General features: G+C 42.5%; 1 protein-coding gene across 9 annotated transcripts in view; it reads left to right on the top strand.

Annotated features, from left to right (window-relative positions):
* LOC135250601 (actin remodeling regulator NHS-like) overlaps positions 1–22,351 on the top strand; it is a 121,009-nt gene that overhangs the window by 59,890 nt on the left and 38,768 nt on the right. The window contains exon 1 of one of the 9 annotated variants that reach the window (XM_064327094.1): positions 19,441–19,645. The exons of the other annotated variants lie outside the window; for them this stretch is intronic. Coding sequence (XP_064183164.1) covers positions 19,609–19,645 — 37 coding nt within the window. The 5' untranslated portion in view covers positions 19,441–19,608. Of the gene's footprint in view, positions 1–19,440; positions 19,646–22,351 lie in introns of those variants that run through there. 9 annotated transcript variants of the gene reach the window in all.

Raw genomic sequence — 22,351 nt, 5'->3', positions numbered from 1 at the left:
GATTTTAAGGGGTTACACTGGTTCTGCTGCATGCTGTATAGAGTCAAACCTCAACATTATCACATTTCTTTCAAAAACAGAAATAACAAGATTAATTTATCTGATATCCTCTTTGGAAAAGAATCGGATGTGGATAATTTACGCAGATGAAGAATAAAGCGTTAGAGGCAGAGATCGCATCACATCTGAGTCTGCTACAGAGAGAGTGCTGTGCTGATAAGAACACATCAAAGAGACAGGAAGGGGCGGGGCTACAGGTGTCTGCCTGGAATTCTGGAGTGTTTTGTCTGTCTCTTTGGCAGCTAGCAATGTTTTGTAGGATGTGTGTGTGTGCGTGCGTGCGTGCGTGCCTGCATGTGTGCATGCGTGCCATGCACATGAATGTGTGTGTCTGTGTGCGTATGTCTATGTGCGTGTGTGTGTGTGGAGAGAGAGTGAGAAAAACAGAGAGTGGAAGAGTGTGCTTCTCCAAATCCGGTGCTTTTTTATTTCATCTTAGCTTCATTACCTGTTTTAGACATATCATTTTCTGAATGCCACTGGAAATCTGCATAACTGATTTTTTGTAACGTTTATTTTTAATTAAGCGTTAGAAAAAATGTGTGCATCTTGCATACAGATACCTGTGGTTTGCAAGGTCTGTGGCTGATTCCTTCCTGCTAAGTATATGAAGCAGTTTGCATGTTGGCACAACCTAATCTCCTTATCACTTTCCATGTTGATATCTACAGGCTATTTACTCTCTCCCCCTGTGTCTTCATGCTTCTCCCCATAGACATGTGCCACTTCCTGTGTAGACAAATCTTAGACAAATCTAAAGCTATGTCAAACAGTCTTTGACTTAAACATTTTGACCATTTGCACCTTCAGAATCAAGTAGGCCAATCAAGGCCAATTTTGGGACATGCCTGATGACACATATATTGTGTGTGTATTGTCATTCAATCAAAAACCCATGTAAAATCACACTATAGCCTAATAGAGAGGACATTCGAAGCACTGAAAATGCTTGCATAAGTCAGGTAGAACATTACTGTACAGCCATCAGGTGGCCTGAATATTCTTTGTGGCATGTTGTGCGTCATGGATGTCTGGAACACACTATAATGGGAGCACATTATAGGACTTTAGAAGGCATGGTGGTGAACTGCAGGTCCAATTAATGAACTGAAATAACCCACACCAGCAGCATGGCCAAAGAAGAATCAGCTGGCAGGAGCGCTGCTACCTATAGCCTGGTAAACAGACTGGAGGGTGTGTTTGATTGCATAAAGTCCAAAAGTTACTTATTTGGCATTTAAAATTACTTAATGCTTTGCAACATTTCAGCATGGTCATGGGGATTCATTGTGCTTGAGGTTTTTTAACATCTGGATACTTTTCGAAAAATAAATACAAATTTACATAAATCACCATTTTAACAAAATTATCCTTTTCTTTATTTACTTTTTAATACTGTCAGATTTACAGTTAAACCCTTTGGCAGTTAAATCCTTTCTGATTCACATTTTACTCCATAACGGAACAAATGAATCTGAGAAAGTAAAGTTTAATTAAGAAATAAACCTTAAAAAATCAGTAACAACTACAAATTTGCACGCATACACATTAATTCAACAGTTTTAATGGGCTGGCACATGAACAGGTCTTTTTCCTCAGAGGTAAATCTGTCTTTTAGAAGTCTTGCTAAATCCACCGTTATATTAGCAATCCGCCAAGGTGGCTTTAATAGAAGACAGAAGGAACAGAAGATGACAGTCTTCATGCTTCTCCCCATAGACATGTGCCACTTCCTGTGTAGACAAATCTTAGACAAATCTAAAGCTATGTCAAACAGTCTTTGATTTAAACATTTTGACCATTTGCACCTTCAGAATCAAGTAGGCCAATCAAGGCCAATTTTGGGACATGCCTGATGACACGTATATTGTATGTGAATTGTCATCCAATCAAAAACTCATGTAAAAGCACACTATAGCCTAATAGAGAGGACATTCGAAGCACTGAAAATGCTTGCATAAGTCAGGTAGAACATTACAGTACAGCCATCGGGTGGCCTGAATATTCTTTGTGGCATGTTGTGCATCATGGATGTCTGGAACACACTATAATGGGAGCACATTATAGGACTTTAGAAGGCATGGTGGTGAACTGCAGGTCCAATTAATGAACTGAAATAACCCACACCAGCAGCATGGCCACAGAAGAATCAGCTGGCAGGAGCGCTGCTACCTATAGCCTGGTAAACAGACTGGAGGGTGTGTTTGATTGCATAAAGTCCAAAAGTTACTTATTTGGCATTTAAAATTACCTTAATGCATTGCAACATTTTTCAAACATGGTCCTGGGGATTCATTGTGCTTGAGGTTTTTTTTAAACATCTGGATACGTTTCAAAAAAAATAATACAAATTTTACATTAAATCACCATTTTAACAAAAATTTTATCCTGTTCTTTATTCGTTACATTTTTTTAATTACAGTGTCCAGATTTACAGTTAAAACCCTTCTGGCAGTTAAATCCCTTCTGATTTCACATTTTACTCCATAACGGAACAAAATGAATCTGAAGAAAGTAAAAGTTTAATTAAGAAAAATAAACCTTGAAAAAAATCAGTAACAACTACAAATTTGCACGACATTACACAATTAATTCAGACAGTTTTAATGGGCTGGCACATGAACAGGTCTTTTTCCTCAGAGGTAAATCTGTCTTTTCAAAGTCTTGCTGAATCCACTGTTATATTAGCAATCCGCTAAGGTGGCTTTAATAGAAGACAGAAGGAACAGAAGATGACTGATTGGTCTGATTGGTCTATCACGTTACGCCCAAGACACATCTATTAATTAATTAAGCCTCCAAGTCCAGCCCTTTAGAACCTTGCGCCCTACTTTGCGCTTGCTTTCCGTCGTCAAACTAGCAAAAGTGGGTCTGGCCACACCCTAAATGCACTGCGTTGCGCTTTAGACTATGCGTTAAGACTGTTAAAATAGAGGCCTTTGATTGCTGGAGGCAGTAGTGTTGTCCGCTGTGCCACTAAATGTGCAGTATTTCAAAAAAAGTGAGGCTATCCTCTAGTGCCCTGTCTTTCATGTTTTTGCCAAGGCACTGATTGGTCTGGATGCATGGTGCTGTGTTGTAAAAGTGCTGGAAACTGCACTGTGTCCTCTGTGTAGCTGATCCCTCTTTTGTGCCTTCTGAATGAGTGGTGGGTTACCTTCCTGGCTGCTCTTCCTGCCAGCGCCAATTTGTGTTGAGCCAGCTGGATGGATGATAGGATGCCATTGTGTTTTATGTGTGTGCATTGCATCACCTCCACTCTCAGGGGTTACTAGGGGGCCACACCCCCACTCCTCCATCCCCCACCTCACGTAGCTTGGCCACTCACTGCCTGTCATAGCTTAGCACTGACCAGGGGAGGGCACTCAAGGTCCTTAGAATCTGAGAGTGATGATCTAGGATCAGGTTTCCTATGTCCATATCCTGATCTTATGCATCATGAGTTAAAAGACAAAACTGATTCTAGATCAGCACTCAAAGAGACTGTGAGTATGGGCTGTGGACTTAGAACTTTCAAACTTTTATAAGTGCTTCATATCTTTATCACAACCTCAATGCAATGATATGCACACAGTGTTCTTGGACAGAAAAAAAAACAGAATTCCCTTGTGATCAGCAAACAAACACAGGACATGATTTCTGACAGATACGCCCTGGTGCATTTATATTTATGCTGTCCTTTTTTGACTTCTGTCAAGAAAATAGCCTCCATTTAGGAGAAAGAGGGAAGGGGGTGAGAAACAGCAAAGTATTTATTTATTTATTTATTTATTCATTCATTCATTCATTCATTCATTCAACCTGTTGATTTAGCTGTACTAGAATGACAAGCTGACATATCTTTTGTAGAAGTCAAGCAGAGCCCTCGCCTTGGCTGCGTTCAGGTCTTGTTTCACAAAGCCTGGACGTTTTTTCCCTTTGTTCTCTTACTCTATTCATCCTCTGGATGATGTGTCATTGGTGCAGGATGAAGGATGGGGGTCCTGCCGGTTGGACAGATGTGTCCCATGTCTGCAGCCTTTCACGACCCGGAAACCACGAAAAAGCTCACAATACTCCGCCAAGACAGTTATAACAGCTAGCGTGCTATTAGTTGACTTTGGCAGGGGTTTTAGATGTGAAACAGGTCAAGAGGGGGGTTTCACCAGACTATATTTGCTCCTTTTTCAGTCTTTATGACAGTCTGTCTTATACCTTAAGTCTACAGAGCAAGTTTAAATTTTCTGTTCTTTTGTGGTTTGCCCTTTTGTCTTAGAGTTAGACTTGTGCAGGTCATGAGGCTCAATGGGTTATAAATAAGACATCTCCACTCTCAGCTCTCCACTCGGCCAATTAAATGACTACGTTTATACTATTTATTAGAAGGTCATAAAAAGAGATTTAAGCCGTTTGGCTTTTATTCACTATGAAGGACTATCCAAGTAATGCTTTGGTAGAGATTTCTGCCTGGGCCAGTGCAGACAGAAGTATAGATGATTTATCTTCAAAATAATAATCAAAATCATAAGTTGAAATGATACATCAAACTTAATCAAACAAAAATATCATGTGCTGCCAATCACATGCCGGTTTTGGATATGATGATGGTACTGTGGCAGATCCAGAGGTTGGCAGGTTGTGTACCCCAGTGTGTGCAAAAGATTGCAAGATTCGGAGCAAAAATTGCTGTTCCCTTTATTATTTGGAGTTCCAGTGGGTACACAAAAAATGCTAACAGAAAAAAGGCCTTTAAAGAGAAAAACTTAGCTCCCTTATTAGAGCCTACCCACTACAGCTCTTGCAGTCCCTCCCAGGTTTCCGTATGCCCGGGCAGCTAGTCTGCTTACCGGTTCCAATAAATAAAATAACAGCAACAAAGTTTGCTGTCAAAAAGATTCAAATGAAGAAAATAAGCAAATAAAAACAACCTGATCCTTCAAAACAGTATTTTACAACCCTGTTTCTAGAGATCTACTGTCCTGTAGGTTTTTATTCCAACCCTAACAAAGCATGTCTCATTCAACAGCTGGAGATCTTGTTGAGCTGCTAATTAGTAGAATCAGGTCTGCCAAACGGTTCAAATGAAAACCTGCAGGATGGTAGACCTCCAGAAACAGAGTTGGGAGCCACTGCTCCAAACATCTCTATGGTCTCATTATGATCTCAATACAAATTAATGAATACATTTTAAAAATGAATAAATAATGCTCAACAGAGAGGTCAAACCAGCAGCTGAAAGGAATGAAATTGTCTTGTCAGATCACCCTCATGGTTTTAATAGAAATGGCATTTGTGGGACAGTCAGACATGAGAACTGGGAAGGGAGGGTGCTAAATCATCTACATTTGGACAGTCACTATTGTCTCCATGGATAATGTTGTCCCTGTCATACATGGACGGTCCCGCAGGGGGTGCTGGGAGTGTGATGTCACAGAGCTGCCATGAGGGAGTAGCGTGGGCGGTGTTCTCGTCTGCGGACGGCCCCCAGCGTTTCCTCTCGGGCCCTTTTCACTTCTCCGCTGTGCTTCTGTATGGAACTAAATCTCCATTCTATTTGTCGCACATTTTTTAAAAATGTGTGCGTAAAAAAATCATTGTAAAGATTAAATAAAAAATAATACATAGCATAATTTAAACCCTACCTGCACAGAGGGAATCACCTCCCCTATGGACTACACCATAGGTCTCACCCAGGTTATTCATCGTTTTTAACGATGTGACAGATGCCCGTGGTATGCTTAATTAATTATTATTAGAAATAATTTTTAAGTCACATTAAAACGTCTTTAAGACAAGCAACTGTGATGCATTTCTTACCCCATCTTCAATGAGAAATGGATTTCCCAGGTAATACGGTATTGTTTGTCCCATATTCCATCAATGGAGAGTCTTAACAGTTATCACATCTGCAAAATTATTAAATTGCATATCTGATCTATCACCATACAAACAGATTCATAATGCACTTGATGATCAAACTGGCAATCTATTTAATGAGGGCACGGTTATGGGTGACAAAAGTGTATTATGAGATATCTATTGAGTGTCTTGTTACATCTTTTTAAGATGCACAATGTGAAGGCAGCGAATGGATAGAATTTTACCATTTTCCACACTTGGTCAATACCCAGTATGAATAAAGGAAAGGATTACGTGTTTGTCAGAATTCTTGACAGTTATTGTTATAATAGCAGAATTCATGTCTTAATCCATGATGGAAGGATCATCCTCTGTCAGAGGGAAACCAATTGTGTGTGTGTGTGTGTGTGTGTGTGTGTGTGTGCACGTGTGTGTGTGTGTTTGTAGTTTATGGATCATCCATATCAGAAGCGGGACTTTTTAGCTGATTTTTATAGCACACCAATATCTAGTTTAAACACTAAATGCAAAAAGAAAAGGATATTTCATCATTACCTTAATTTGAGTGGCCAGGCTAGAGAATTACATTGTTCACAGTGCATGTGCACATATAAAGTTAACATCAGTTTCCTCCAGTACTTTATAAGAGTGAATGTGGGGTTGAGTGAGGTCAAACATACTTCCATGTTGAACGCAGTAGACCTCTAGTACATTATTTCACACTGGCAGTCTCCTTGTAACAGTCTTGCAGTATTTATTATCTTTCTGTGACATCAGGGAACAAAAAAATCATTGCAAGGAACAAAGTCTTGGCAAAGTAACAGATGCAATGAAAGATTAATCTCTTTTGCTGTTATTTTTGTGTTGTCCTTGGCTGTGTTCACAGGAGCGGAAGCATGTCACTAGCATTTTTTTTTTTCACAGGACGTATCCAAAGAAATTTCATTTGTACTTTTAAGTGTGTGACTGTATATGTTTATGTTGTTTTCACAGAACAAAAGACTAACAGAATTAACAGTCTAATTAACGGTCTTTGGGTTTTGAGTTGTTGTTGGCCTATATTTTCAGACTGGCAAAAATAGCCCAAGCACACAAAGTGCAAGCCTCCTGAATTCTTAATGAGTTTTCTTAAGCTAATGCTGCTTTGAAATCTGCATGTATTCTTGTGTGTATGTTTTGGCAGGGCAGAGGGAAGTTTTCTCCTGGTTAGTAAAGAGACAGACACTGTTCTGTCTGTTAAGCTTCTTGCTTGAATTCCTTTGTGTCACTCATTTTTATAGCCCCTCCCAGGGGCCCTGTCTTGTAAGTGCCTCACTTAGAATTGGTTGAAGAACAGAGGTGTAGGAGGAACAAAGAAGCAAGGGTCAAAGGTTGCAGAGACTCATTTGTGAAGCTAATAGCTCAGGTGTGCCTGAGAAGTGCGGGAGAGGGCTGTGTGATTCATCGGACACTACTGCTTCAGGAGTGGCTGGTCTCGACGCTTCCTGCTTCTCAGCCGGGCATGCAGACTTCAAAGGCCTTGCATGAGCAGGGACCTGCGCCAGACTCTGCACGAGACCCATTCGATCTGAGCATGGCCGGCTGCGTCCTCAGAGCCAGAAACTGATGGGGAAAAGGGGGGAAGATGGGGCATAAAGGGTTTCTGAAAGGGGTCTGAGAAGGTGTATGCTGTATATTAATCCCTGCAATGGACTTAAAAAGTGTGTGTGTGTGTGTGCGTGTGTGTGTGGAGGTGTTATTTTTAAGGATATTTTTAGGGATGCAAACCTTTTGCCCTTTTTCTTTGCTTTGTTTGGCTTTCTCTGTGCATTGCAAGTTTGTTAAAAAAAGATCACTTGATGCTTTTGCTTGTTTCAAAAGAAAGGTTTGACATGTTTTGTAGTCAGTCATGGATAGTGAAATAACATTGCATGCAGTATAGATAGGTATTACTCCTACCTTGAACATAGGCTTCTGTTTTTATTTTATAGTGTTGTGACTGCATCAGACTTTTTATCCCATGTAGCAAGTCCCATGTAAGTCCCATGTCCCACTTAAGTTTGATTTTAGTGAAGGTTATCTTTGTCTATAAGTCAACTGCCACTAAATGCCACTAAAGTGTAAGTATTGTAGATCATAGAAGGAAAAATGACGTTTATTCCGGTGCATAACTAAGCAGAATTCTTGAGTGGTGCAATTTGATTGGGTGATAGAGATGAGAGAATTCACTCTCCAAGTTTACTCTTTCATTTATTTGTTTTCATATATTTATTCATTTATTTATATGTTACAATTGTGAAATTTTTATATGCCATTTACCAGCACTGGTCACAGAGAAGGGCAGTAATGGATAGTAAATAACCTAGGTTTATTTTACCTCCTAGATTTCAAGCGGGTAATTAGCTGAACTCCTCTAAATGGCATTTACAAACTTAACACAGCTTCATCGTAATGAACGGGGTGGGGCTGTTTTTCAGATCAACCTGTATCTATTTCACTTCTTTATGAACATCCATCAAACATTAATAATAGCAGTATTATTATTTTCCTTGTATGGCTGCACAGCCATTCCACCATTCTGAAGATTACAGGCAAACGGGTTTTCCCAGCTTATTCTGTTTCGACCAGTTTCTCCTTAAGCATCATCCCAGGTGTATCAAGCACAGACATTTTCAAAGCGTTCCCATCTCTGTGAGAATGAAGTCATTCTCAGAAGTTTAAAACAAAATACTGTTTGTGGTATAGCTGACCTACCAAATGAGCACCTATTGGATTGTACAAATGGACTCTGCAGCAGTAGTGTCAACCATTTACCAACTGTTTTGCATTCTCTTAACAGTTAAATCTCTTCTTGACTGCCTAACCTTGACCGCGCTGGTGACCACTGTAGTTGCATTGTAGTTGTGTAAAAAAGTGTCGGTTTGACAGCAGGGTGCTAGAGGGCCATTGTATGCTTGCTGACTGCTAAACTCCCTTTGAGTTTAGGACCACATGCCACAAATAGAATGTGATTCAGAAGCTGAGCTGATTAAATACCTTCCCCTCTCTACCAGCCACCATCCATTCGTTTGGAATTGTGCTGACTCCTTCAGGTGCCAGCAAACAACAGAGCTGGCAGGTGCACGGTGCCAGGTACAAGGCCAGTTTTCTTTAAATGCCCCCCTTGAATTTAAAAAGTGGCTGGTGTGGGGAGAGCTCTGGGTGCGAGTTGACTGTAGCAGTGGCTCACTGTCGAGCGCAGGCCCTGCTGTGGGCCACCTTTTTCCCCAGCAGGCTCCATCGACCTGGACCACTTCCTGCCGTCAATAGGGGCTCCACCACCTGCATGGATCCTACATGGTGGAGGAGCCAGGGTGAAAGGACCAACATTGCACCAATAAGCTTAATAAGGCTGTTACATGACGTTAGACTACATTTATTTGACACATTTATCTAGAAGGGCTTACAGTCTTTGAGAACATATGTGAATTCACCAGAACTATTTGAGCAACAGTGCCAGACCTGGTTAACAACATTTCCAGATGAGAGAGTGTATATGCAGCAATAGTGTGCATTGTTAAAGCACTAAAGCACTTTGCCCACACAAAGCCATGACACAAATTGTCCACATTGAGCTTAAGGCTGTTGAATTATCCAGCTAATAAGGTTATGGTCAATTTTATTTAAATGTAGGAAATCCTATCCATTTCCAGAATTATGACTGAATGTGAATGAAACTGACCCTAAATCTGATAGATAAAACCATTGACGCTAGCGTGTGATGCTAGCAAGCAAGCTGTCTCTTAATGTTAGGGGATACATTGCTAGTTTGGTAGTGTACAGGCTCGCTCACACCTTTGGACGTTGAGTTGGCAGCAGAGCACGCTGTACAGCACACACACTTCTCATGATCTCTTTTGGTTTTGGTACTAGGATGAATCAACCACATTTTAGCCTTTATAAGAATACCTACTGTGTAAATCAGGGGCCCCTAGATAGTCCCTTTTGTTACAAATTTAGGTGGTAATTTACTGAATGTGTCAAAGGTTGACTGCTGGCTGAATGTATTCCAATAGAGATTTTGAGGCTGAACATAATACTTCTTGGTAAGTTGAGAACCATTAACATAGACAGTTCAAAACTATTTACAATTTTCTAATTGGTTGAAACACTGAAATTTAATATCTTAAATATATAAGTATATAAGTCCTTAATTGGTATTTGATTCCTGTGTTCATTTTGGTTCCCTTTTCTGAAACCAGAACAAAAAATAGGTGTGCTCTCATGTGTTCAGAACAAGACAATCCAAATAATGTTTTTGATTTTATAAGTTGATTGTTTTGTTTCCATCTTGAACAGAAATTGGTGATGAAAGGAATTGGTCTTTTAAATCCCATATTTCCATAATAATGAGACGATCTGAAATTAGAACATGGAGAGGAACGACAGTTGTGGGCCTATTAGGGGGGTGGGGGTGGGGGGGTTGTCATTTAATTAACACTGTGCCTAAAAGTCTCTCTCCGTGGTTTTTAGCATCTCATGTTGAGTGTGTAGTATACTGTACCTGATTACGATTTGTGCTTTGATACCTGTGATGCAGTACTCACAAATATGAAGAGTAGTGTATTTTCAAGGCCTGTCAAAGTATACATTAGGAGTTTGACCTATTTTTACCTACATGGGGATTGGATGGAACTACAGATTAATACTGACAAAGATAAATCTTTTCTTTCTGTGGCTCTGTAAGCAACAATAATATGTACTATTTTTAATACCATGCACCTACAAATTATGCCATCCCCAATTTTTGTCTACCCCTCAATTAAACATTTGTGGCGCCAAGCCTGGCTGCTGGATGAGAATGTGCTGGTGCACCCAGTCTGCTGCCCTGCCGATGATCCCCACAAAGCCCTCAGTCAACAGGACATTCCGCTTGGTTCAGTACTTTTCACCTTGGCCTGCGACACACAACTGGGAGCCAACCAGAAAAACAGCACTCCTAGGGCGCAGACCCAGGGCCCAAGACAAACCGCTCTCTTCTGAGTAGAGCCTGTCCTGGGCCCTGGTATCTTCCGGAACCATGTCTTCTTATGTTTGGCTGCTCCCTTATAATTCAGTTAATTTAATTGGGGCATCAGCAGGAGTGATTGTCATGAACCAGTGCCTATATCCTGTCTACATCTGTCCTTTACTTGGAGTCATGCTTAAAATAACATTTTTTTATAGTTTTTTCTTTTTAAACAGTTCAGTGAAATTTACTAGTTGAACTGTGCTTACAAAAACGAATGTGTGCGTTTGTTTGTTACTGAATGTTAAGGGCAGATGATCAAATCCATGAACTGGTGCCTGCCACCTTCCGTTCCATGAAAATATTGTTTTAATTGTGCATCTATGAATATGTAAATATTCTGTTTTAAATATTAGTCCCTGATGAAATATATTTGCTGTACATTCAATACTTTATTAATATCCTGCTGAGACACTGTAAGCTTTTTTGGCCCAAGCTATCCAACACCAGGGGGCAGCGTTTCTAAGGTTTTAGGGAAATGGGGGAACCAGGCATGTTAGAGAAACAGATACTGTAGATGTTTGTACCATTTGAACATTTGAACATTTTCCTTAGTCACATATTGTTACTGTTTGACTGCAAAAGCAGAAGATAGAATACTTAGCTCATGCCTCTTATTGCGGAATTGTTCCCTGTGCACCAGCAGCACTTGTGTTCAAATTTTACTAAATAGGCTAATTTGTTTCCGTTGTTGCCCAAGTGTAGACACTAGCCACATCCTTGTCCCGGAAAAGACTGTTTGTGCCGTACTCTTCAACCTTGTAAGTGTAAAATATTTCGAAATCAACTGCCAGCCTGCTGCTGGGAGTCTGCACCCGCAATCACAGGCAGCTGAGAAAACAACCCTCTTTTGAACCCTACCCAAAGGACCCCTGCTCCTGGAGCTCTGCACGGTCTGCTGGCTTTAGTTTTTATTTCAAAATCAGAAACTTCAGGCCCCAGAAACCAGGCAAGGTGACCTAACTATGTAACCACCTGCCTTAATTGATCAATTGAGTGCTGAATAACGAAGAAAACCAGCTCTTCCTGCAGCTCTCCAGAACCAGCAGTTGCAGACCTCTTCCTTGTGTAGGGTCTCCAGTAATGAGGGGCAGGGGAAACCAGCACGCAAACACCTATCACACCGCCACCCGTGCCAGCGGTTGGCCTGCCAGCGTTTTCCAAATCCGCACTACAACGGTCCACTGGTGTCGGGACCATTCACCAACTATTTTGCATTGTTTTAACTGCTGGTTCTCATCTTGACTGCCTCAGCTCACCTGTCTGCTAAAGCATGGCTGCAGTGCAGATTTGCAGGACATTGGCTGAGTGGACTGCAGGCCACTATTGGGCCAGTGTATTCTTTCTTACTGGGGACGTACCAGTCCTGCACCCCCCTCAGCCGGGGCCCACACTGCGACAGCAGGGTTCCCCTCCGGCGCTCTGGCTCCATCCGTGTCTGAAGCAGCATGTCTCTGCGCTCCCACGGCACCCTGCTCACACACAGGCAGACGGTTTGGAGGTCTAGGCTCCAGAATGTGCGATGGGAAGCAATCAATGTGTCATTGGACAATTATTTAATTCAGTAACGCAAACAAGCAGTGTGTGGGTGGGCTCACTGCATCTCCTGGCTCGGCACTGAGTGTACTGTGTGTGTGTGTGTGTGTGTGTGTACTGTATACTGTGCGCATGTGTGTGTGTCTGTGTGTGTGTGTGTGTGTGTGTGTACTGTATACTGTGTGCATGTGTGTGTGTGCTGTGTACGTGTGTGTGTGTGTACTGTGTATGTGTGTGTACTGTGTGTGTGTGTGTCTGTGTGCGTGTGCACGTGTGTGTGTGTACTGTGTACTGCGTGCGTGTGTGTGTGTGTCTCTGCGTGTGTGTGTTCTGTGTATGTGTGTGAGTGCGTGTGTGTGTGTGTGTGTGTGCATGTGTGTTTCTTGGAAACAGGGTGTGATGTGTTCCAGCAAGTCCCACCAGACAGGCACACCTGCAACGCAGTAGTCTTAACACAGTGAAATGTTTAGTGTTAAATCAATTATTTTACACTCAAAGGCTACTTTTCATCCCACTTGTATTCTGTTAGAGATTAGTTAACACTGGACATTTTGCTGTGTATAAAGCAGAAAACTGCTCACTCTGGAGTACCCTGGCTAGCTTGTAAATTATTGCAGCATAGCACTGTACTGTATGTCAGTTCGGGTGCTAAAAGGTGTTCTTCTAGAGGTCTGTACTGCTCCTTTCCCTGAAGTCCACCTGTCCAAGTGTGTGGTTCACCTTGTGTCTTATGCCTGATGGGTCTCCACCTCACATAGTTTCTCCAACAATTACTTTTCTGATCACCTCCTGGGCCTTGCCCCAGTGCTAGATAAGAATCAGATGAGAGGTATATTTGAAAAGATCCTATTTGATCTCTAGGGGAGCGCTGTCCATTTTTAGGACAGTATGAGCGGTCAGTACAGTCAGGTGACTGCACAGTGGCTAAATAAAGATAAAGCAGCCCCAGAAAACACAGTCTCTGTCAGTGTCTTTTTCCCCTCAGAACTGAGTCTGCAGTTAGTCAGCTGGAGTGAAAAACAGTGAATGACATGTGTTTTCATGAATAAATAATGACAGGTGATTAAACGCCATGAAGAAGTATCCTAAATGTTTAATTATAGCTCAGCGGGCCTTTATTTCCATACCTGGAGGGCGCAGGAAACAGCAGCGGCGTCAAAAAAGGCTCGTTCCTCAAGTAGACAGCGCCCGCGTCTTCCCGACAGGCCCCTGGGCTTGCCCCACCCCGCCCTGCCCCACCCCCTCTACTCCACCTCTGAGATCATAGAGCCCTGCTGGGCACTTCCTGCTCTGCTTTGATGCGAGCTGGGAAGCAGAACCAGGAGAGGGCTGAAAGATAGAGGGGACAGTGGAACAGCTGGTCCAGGAGTAGAGTTTGACACTTTACTTTGATCACCCACTTTTAATGGCTTTCGACAATATATCACTCTGAATAATATGCATTGATTAAAACATTTGTACATCATAGCCAATATATGTATGTTCCCCACATTTGGGACAAATATGTTTTTGTTGCACAAATGTGGAGAGTATGGGGGTTTTAAACTCTTAGTGTTCTAGTAAAGTAATGTGTTTCTGATGTTGTCTTTCTATATTCTAAACATTTTCCCCTCCCACCCTGGTCCCGTTGTTTCTTCATTCAGTAAAAGCCACTGCAGTGCCATGGCTGGCAGTCTGCCCTGCCATCCTTCCCTCTGAGAGACGCTTCCTCCATCACACTCCTCTTTTATTATTCATTTTCCTTATTCACCATGTCAAATTTAACGACCCTTAGGTCTACAGCTTATAGCACTGCAACTGCTGAAATTTACATGACAAAAATGTATGTACCCTATATATGGAGTATGAAGAACCATATATTCAAATGTTTCATTCCATGTATTACAATGCAGTGTATTGCTCTATATGTGCCAATGCATTTGTGGTGTGTAAGTTGGTTGGGTGGTCAGTGGGTTCAGTGTACCCAATGCAGGGTCTGTGATTGGTGTAACTGCAATGTGTGTGGAATGCTAAAAGGAAACTTCACTTTCATTCAATGTTACTGCATTTTATTGTTAAAAAAACTTGTATTTTTCAAAGTTATGGTTGTCTAGATGTCTCACTTACTCGCATCTGAAACATGCCTAGAGTGCCATTCCCTTTAAAGCGAAGGTTCTGCAGTGGAAATGTAGCTGAGATTAATATGAGAGAATGGTGCATAAAGCAAGGACAGGCATTCAGGGACTCCAGGGCAAAGCCCTGCCTCCTTTAAAGAGCTGAAAAACAGTCGATCCTGGCAATGTTTTTAAAATATATTGTACCATGTTCAATGAATGCAGTCCAGATGAGGAGGGGGAAAAACGTAAGATACTAAAAAAAAGAGGATTTGAAAAAGCAAATAGGGCTGACAAGGAAGTGTGACAGCATCTGCCCTACACCGAAAGCGGTTTATCTCGATGTGTTTAGCGAACACGCTGCATTATCAGGAGGCAGGGCGGTGCCTCGCCCTCTGTGAGGTGAACGATCCTGTCATGCCGTTTCTCCCAAGAAATGCCCTCCGCTCGGCGCTCTGCCCGTACCGAGACGCTTCTGGCTGCGCTGCGCGACGAGAACATTTTTAGCAAAACGTCGGCGAACAGCACAGCGCCGGCTGAAAATGAATCATTTCTGTGCACTGCAGACTCTGACGTACAGGGACATCATTACCCACGGTTCACCTTCTTTTAAAAAAACAGCAAGAGGGAGAGGAGAGGGAGGGAGAGAAGGATACGCAGAGAGAGATAGAGGAGGCTGCGCTTCGCATGAATAAACCCAGCGCCGAATAATCAGCGGCTGTGGATTCTGTAATGACCCTGCCGCAATCCTGTCTGGGGCGCTTAGAACAAACTATTCGCTAGCCACGCACAGAGGTGGAAAGCGGTTAGCCAACCCCGCAACAGCAACCAGCCCATATCCCTGCGATACAGGAAGTGGATCTCTGCGAGACAGGAAACGGCTCAGTGAGGGACCAGCCTACTTGTTTCTTGATCTGTCCCTATGCTGCAGGAATTCTTTTTGTGTGTCTAGGAGATAGGAGATACCCAGAATTAATTTGTCAGATTAATTCTGGGTAAATTACTGAAGTGTGCTTTACTACAAGGTATGCAGTCAGGAAAGCTACTGGTCAATAATGAACTGAACTTTCAGTATACAGAGGGTATATACTCTCATATATAATATTGTATATCATATATAACGTATTGTAAGGTGATATATTAGAAGTCTTTTGTCTTCTGGGTAATTCTGCTGAGCTAAGAGAACCAGAGGCAGCTACTTTCATATAATCATCTAAAGCTCCCACGTTCTCTCATATACACACGCTCACATATGCAGTACACACGTTCAGCCAGATACACACTTATATGAGCGCACGCAGTCAAGCACAAGTTTCCTCTTGGCTGTTGCGAAGACAAGGGAATCATTGTCACCTGACCTGTCCTGGCAGCGCCCCAGAAGAAGCCCCGAGTTGTTAATGGCATCTCGCAGCGCCCCGTACTGCCAGCACGTGCGCCTTGCCACTCTGTCTCTGGCTATTTTTCCTGGCCTAGTTAAAAGTTCACCCACTGGAGAGCAGCCGCAATGCCAAGGTCACCATCTGAGAGGGCAGCAGATTAGTGGGGATTAAGAGGAAAGCATCGGCGTCGCTCTGTACTCACAGGCTCCAGGGCCCTGTGCACCACGGTTCCCTGATCAGACCTCTAAAAGGGGACTTTTTGTTAGTAATCTGTGACATTGTGCGGTGACATCACTGCCGCTTTCCGGGGGGTAGTGAAAGAATCCCTTTCTTCACGTGCAGACAGTCCACACAGTCTGGCAGCCTTAATCCCCAGCAATACGGATGATTATTTTGGAAGACGCTATGTTTATTTGGAAATCGAGCTTTGGCACTGACGAAGTTCATCAATTCTACATCCTCGATTACTGAGCCGAGGATGAACATGACACACATCCTCGTTTACTGAACACGACATACTTTAATTTAACCATACTTGCCCAAAACACTAAGTCTGCAGCTGATCCGAAGGGAGATTGTCCAACAGTAAATAAAACGACGCAGTGGCGTGCCCTACACCAAGCAATATCACATATTACACCCCTGTGAATGACTGTAAGCTTAGGGTTGTAACTAGGCAGCTGTTTCGTAGGTGACTTAGGTGCATTAACTGTCTTAACTACTGCTTGTATTTTTTCCATAGACTGCGTTGTTGCCGTTCTCGTTGTGTTAGTGTTAATCAGTTTAACCTACAGGGTCCAAGTTGAACTATGCGGTTGTTCCCTGCACTTGGACCGGTACTTCCTCTAGGGTTTTCGTCATACTTGTTCCTGGTTATGGTTATACACTTTGTTGTACGTCGCTCTGGATAAAAGCGTCTGCCAAATGCCTGTAATGTAATGTAATGTAATATTGTTTATCTGTGGAGAACTTTCAGTTTCAATGCTGATGTCTGGCTCGTGCACGGTTTCTAGCTAACACTATTTATTAAATAAATGTTACAGATTCTTGCAATTTCATGTCTCCATAAAGCTGGGCCTGAGATTGTCTTCATTTAGAGATCATGGTTTGGATTACACTCCTGTTACTGCGGACACCATTTTGCGTGAAATAATAGCAATTAGATGAATATGGCGAGAACATTGTTGCTTCCTGGTAGGTCTGGAACAATGCCAGTGTGCATGTATTCATCCATCTGGCTCAGTCTGGGACGGTCCTGCCCTGGTGTGTGTAATCCGATCTGTCCACGGTGCCGGGGCGGGGTCATGCGGGGTATTTCTGCGGTGGGCCTGTTAGGAGAGACTTAGCTCCGCTGACAGACCGGGGTGTGCTGCAGAGTGCAGGCCCAGAACGGGGCAGGTGCACCTCAGTTTGGCTGAGTCTACCTGGCTGGTTGATTGCTGGTTAAGTGCTTCTGTTAAAAAAAGGGATCTTGGGAGTCAAGTTGCCAAAACTGAAGCCCTAGGTGTACCCTCGTCTTGACAAGCTCCCACAGACTCCCAGCTGGTATAGGGCCTGACAGGAGGGTTTTTTTTTCCGAACTGTTCTTAGCATGTCCTCCATCTCTGTTAGCATGGAAAAGGAAAATACTGCAATATATTGTAAATATGTTGACTTTTTGAATATATTTTTTAAATGAATTTATCTTTTGAAGTTAAAATCTCTTTATCTCTGGCCAGAAAGTTGCAGCCCACAATGATAAATACATGTAATGATGTATTTCAATGTATTTATAAAGATAGTTTTATTTCAGTACATTTTCAGTATATGCCACTTCCTTAAGGGGACACTGGGTGGAGCTATGTGACCTTAGAGAAGTGTGAAATTGGGGGTGGTGGCAGGGTAGGGCAATGTACGGTAACAAGGTGGGTGGAGTAGTGATTCTCATGTACAATGGCCTCCAAAAGTATTGGCACTTTTGATAAAGCTGACTGAAAGTATTTATAGTTATTTAAATTTTATTTCCAAAAAGATAGCTATCAAAATTATTAGGACCCCTGTTTTCAGTACTTTTTGCACCCTCTCTTTGCAAAGATAACACTGCTGTTTTGTCATCTGTTGTGATCTATAAGACTGGTGAACATACTGGGAGATCATTGACCATTGTTCCGTACAGAATCTTCTTCTGGTCTGCACTTGTGGACAGCCCTTTTTAATTCAAATCTAATATGGGAACTGTTCAAGGCTGGAGACTATGATATACATGTACAATAGTTGTTTTGTGTTCAGTTAACTGTTCAGTTCTTGGTAAATTATTTTGATTCCCTATTGGGGGGGGGGTGTTACTAGTAACAGAAAATATATATTTCTTTGCCAGCTTAACGTGAATGTGGGCATGGCTGCTTTACCAAAGTATATCTTTTATTAGCCAATCCAGGCCCAGGGTGGGGGACGGGAGAGTGCCATGACGAATCTCACCATCTACCCTGCCAGGAAACATGCAATGACCACTAACTGGCCAGTAGCAGCCTGGAACTGGCACTGCAGCAGTCCACTAAAGACAGTTAGGTGAGATCAGCTATCAACAGAACTCAGAATACCTGGTACTGTGCTACTAGCAGACCACTCTAGCGCCAATGCCGGTGCTTGCTTGCTGGTTAGAGTCAAAGTTAGAGAAAAAAATAAAGAAACTGGAGGAATTTGTGTGCTAGGGTTTCATTCAGTGCTGCATGACTAATTCTCTGAGCTTTGATTGTAATCAATAAGCCAAATCTCTGCACAAATAATACCATCTCAGCACAGACACATACCAATGTTAGGAAGTGCTCTTAATTAGAACTATAGCCTCTGTCCTGAGATCATGGAAATCTCTGCTTCTTCTTTCTCCTCATAAATCCCACAAAACTTACCTTTTTGTGTTCTACTGTTAATCAGCTGACAATGAATGACAAATACTAAATTATAATGTAAATATAATATACATGTATTTTTCAGGTCCTGTCAACACTTAATATATTTTATATTCAGCCAGGGGGTACATCAATCTGTATAATAAGAAGGTAAACCATGGATAATGTTACATATTAAATGCTGCACATTTATGCTTTAACTGAAGCATTAATATCATGATAGCAGGAGGTTTCAGGATTGTCTTGTAGTGTGATCATATTTGTGATCTGTATATTTGAATTTACACTGACTAATGTGAGTGTTTAACTATGGCACACACACACACACACACACACACACACAAACACACGAGTCCCAGGCAAACAATGGGAAGGTTAAAGCACACGTTTGGTTTCAGCAGCACGGATAAGCACTACTACACGCTGTAGGTCCCCCACCGGCCCCTAAAGAGATTAGAGGAGGCCCAAGTCAGAGCAGGACCGAACCATCTGCACCCAGGCAGCAGGGGAGGGGGTTTGTGTGACGGCTGGGGGGAGGGGGAGAGGAGGTGGTGTGAGGTGAGGGGGGCGGGAGAGAAAGCAGGCCTTGCAGATGTTGCTGCAAAGCAGTCTCAGTCAGACTGGCTGCAGGGTTCAGAGCGGCAGAGGGGTGTGGGCAGAGAGAATTAGGGAACCTCGGGCCGCTGCACTGGCGAGGATGAGACAGGTGGAGGTGGAGGGACGGGGATCTGCGCTGTGAGGCGAGCCGTTCTCCTCCCCTCCCCAGGCAGGGAGACCCTTCCACAGCCATGGCTCTGGGGTGCTGCGTCCCATGGAGATCCCAAGGTACAGTCCTACCCCTGACCCCTGGTTTCTCTTACAGGCTAAAGGGGCAAGGATTTCTAACTTTCCACTTAGGCTAATGAAGGATTGTGTTGCATTGCCCAATTTTGTCTCTGACTGTTTCATTTTTGGGCAGACATTTTGTGCATGCTATACATGTTGTGCGTCAAATTTTCTTCAGTGTGTTCCTGGTAGAGGTTTTGGTGGATGTGGATTAGTGTGCATTTGTATCTGTAGTCCGTGTGCTGACTTGTGTGTCAAACTTTTTCATTTTTATATTTTTTGTTTTTTTCTTGATAACCGTGCAAATGTACCCATACGTTCGATAAAACATTGCTCAATACCTGCTTAGCATTGTTTGTTTGAGTTGATTTCATGGCTGACCCTCTTGTAAAAGGATTATTGGAGTGGTCATCATCTGGTCATCGGGTTAGCGTTGTGTTGATTATGCAGGCTGGGAGTGCTGTGGCAGTTTGGAAATGGATAGAACACAGAACCTGTAGATCTCTCATTTGACTCTGATTTTGGGGCACAAATTGCCTGCCAAAAATAGCAAAGAAAATCATACCGGTGGAGCTGAGTTATGTTTTTCATGACTCAGTCTCTCCAGATATGGTTTTGTTTTGATCATTTTACCTCTATCACTGCCTGTTTTGTTGCTAACATTCAAAATTTTTAGCATGAAATGTGAAAATGAATCCAACATTTTTTTTTCAGGTCATTTGTCACTTCAGCATCATTATCACAATTTTAATTAGTCTCGACAAATGGTGTTTTTTTTGGTGCATGAGTGAGGCTACAGAGAGGCAATGTTCTGTTAACCATATTTTGTATTATCTGAAGTAATGGCCAGAATTTCTTATCATCCCTCATTAGATATCTTCCTAAATGTGCTGAAAATTTCAGATGTGTGTCTGAGCAGAGCTCTGATCCAGCACTGAGCATTTTTATCCTTATTTCTGAGGGAAGCATTTGAGGGAGATGCCAACTTGGGGGAAGCTAATCCTTCTTTGGAAATTGTCCCCTAGATGAACTGTCGCTTTTTTATCGGTGTGTGGGAGATAAAAGTAATCTGTCTGAGGCACCAAACATTTGGGAGGTCACGCAAGAGGTGAGGTGTGCCACTGTGGTTTAACACTCTGTGAGAGGAGAAGCTCCCTGTTATCTTTTTCCTCCCTAATTTTGGGAACAAATCAGTAGAACTCACTGTTGATTTGTTATTTTTTCAGATGTTTTGTTTTGTTTTGTTTTTGCTGTGTTTTTATATGGTTGTGGGGGGGGGGGGGGCGTAAATCACTCCATCCCTGATGTGTTTTATCAACAGTATGTTGCAACCCTCTTTTACCAGTCAGCATTGTACTGAACACATGAGGAGAAAACAATGAAATTGCCAGTGTTATTTCAACCCCATTAAACAGAATTTATATGGGGTTGAAAGGGAAAGAATGCACTCTGTCAGAGTAAAATATATTCTGTCCGTCTTGCTTTAAGATAGAATATTTTAAGTACTGGGAACCAGTAACAAGTTAACACCATTATTTCCCTTGTTTGCACGGCAGTGTGAGAATGCATTTAGAGTAGTGTAACGTAACTGTAATGTAACTCAGACTTTCCTGGCCTTCCGGTTCTCTCACACCCTTCTTCTGTGCAGTCCACGGGGGCTGGAGGGGTTGCCAAGGGACTCTGCCTTTGGTTCACAGTGTAGTGCTGCACTGCTCTGTCTGGAAGTGCCACAGGTGGCTGTGGCCAGAATCCCACCCCCAGGGAGAGGTACGATTGGCTGAAGAATCTCCAAGAAGGGTTATCTGTGGAATGGCAGGGTTATCCAGGTGTGTTTGAGAAACAGAAACCACTGTGGTCTGCCAGTGCTAGCTGATCATGAAGTGAGTAACTCCAGCACCGTGACTACGAGGCTCAGCCGGTGGACTGAGGGGTGGACGGCGTGTCTCTGCTCTCCTGCACTGAAGGAGGATGTCGTAGTAATGGCGCTGCCCCTATGAATACACTTGCTATTCCAAACTGGGATAAAAATGTAAAAGATAATTTGTGGTGAAAAATGTTTAAAACCTACGGCCTGGTGCTGGCCAAACTCAGAGCGTACAGTTGTCATCGCATGTCAAGAATTTTGATAGCTTGGAGCACACGTTGAATTGCATTGTGAGGCAGACAGGAACGCATCTTTAGGTGTGTCAACCCATCAGGTGTGGAACTAGGTCAAATCTCCTCAGAGAAATTAAGACATACACTGAAGATTAATTGAAGGTTTGTTCCCAGGCAAAAGTCAGAGAAATGTGTTTTTGGTTTTGCCCGTCCAGGTTAAGATAACATTTGACACATTTGATGCTGTGATTATTCAATTATTTGTATTGTTCTGAGGAGATAAAGTTGGCATGCCTTTTTTGATCCCTTGCACTTGCCTTTTCACAGAATGCATCTGCATGTTTGCACCTTTGGTTGAGTAAATAATGACAAATTTAAATCTTTTATGTGTTATTTCTCTCAAGATTACATTTACCTACCGTTAGGACTTGGTGACAACTAGTTGAGGGTCAATTATACCCGAACTTGTAAGACTATAGTATTGATTTGAATGAGGGGGTACTTTCTTTATCCTATCAGTGCACTATATGATGACAATATTGGCCATTTAAAGGACTGTAGATCTGTTGAGCTGCAGGATTGGAGGCGGGGCTGTACGCCTGTATTCTC

Source organism: Anguilla rostrata, chromosome 3 (assembly GCF_018555375.3).
Source record: "Anguilla rostrata isolate EN2019 chromosome 3, ASM1855537v3, whole genome shotgun sequence".
Classification (NCBI taxonomy): domain Eukaryota; kingdom Metazoa; phylum Chordata; class Actinopteri; order Anguilliformes; family Anguillidae; genus Anguilla; species Anguilla rostrata.
This window is presented reverse-complemented; position numbering and strand designations above follow the sequence as displayed.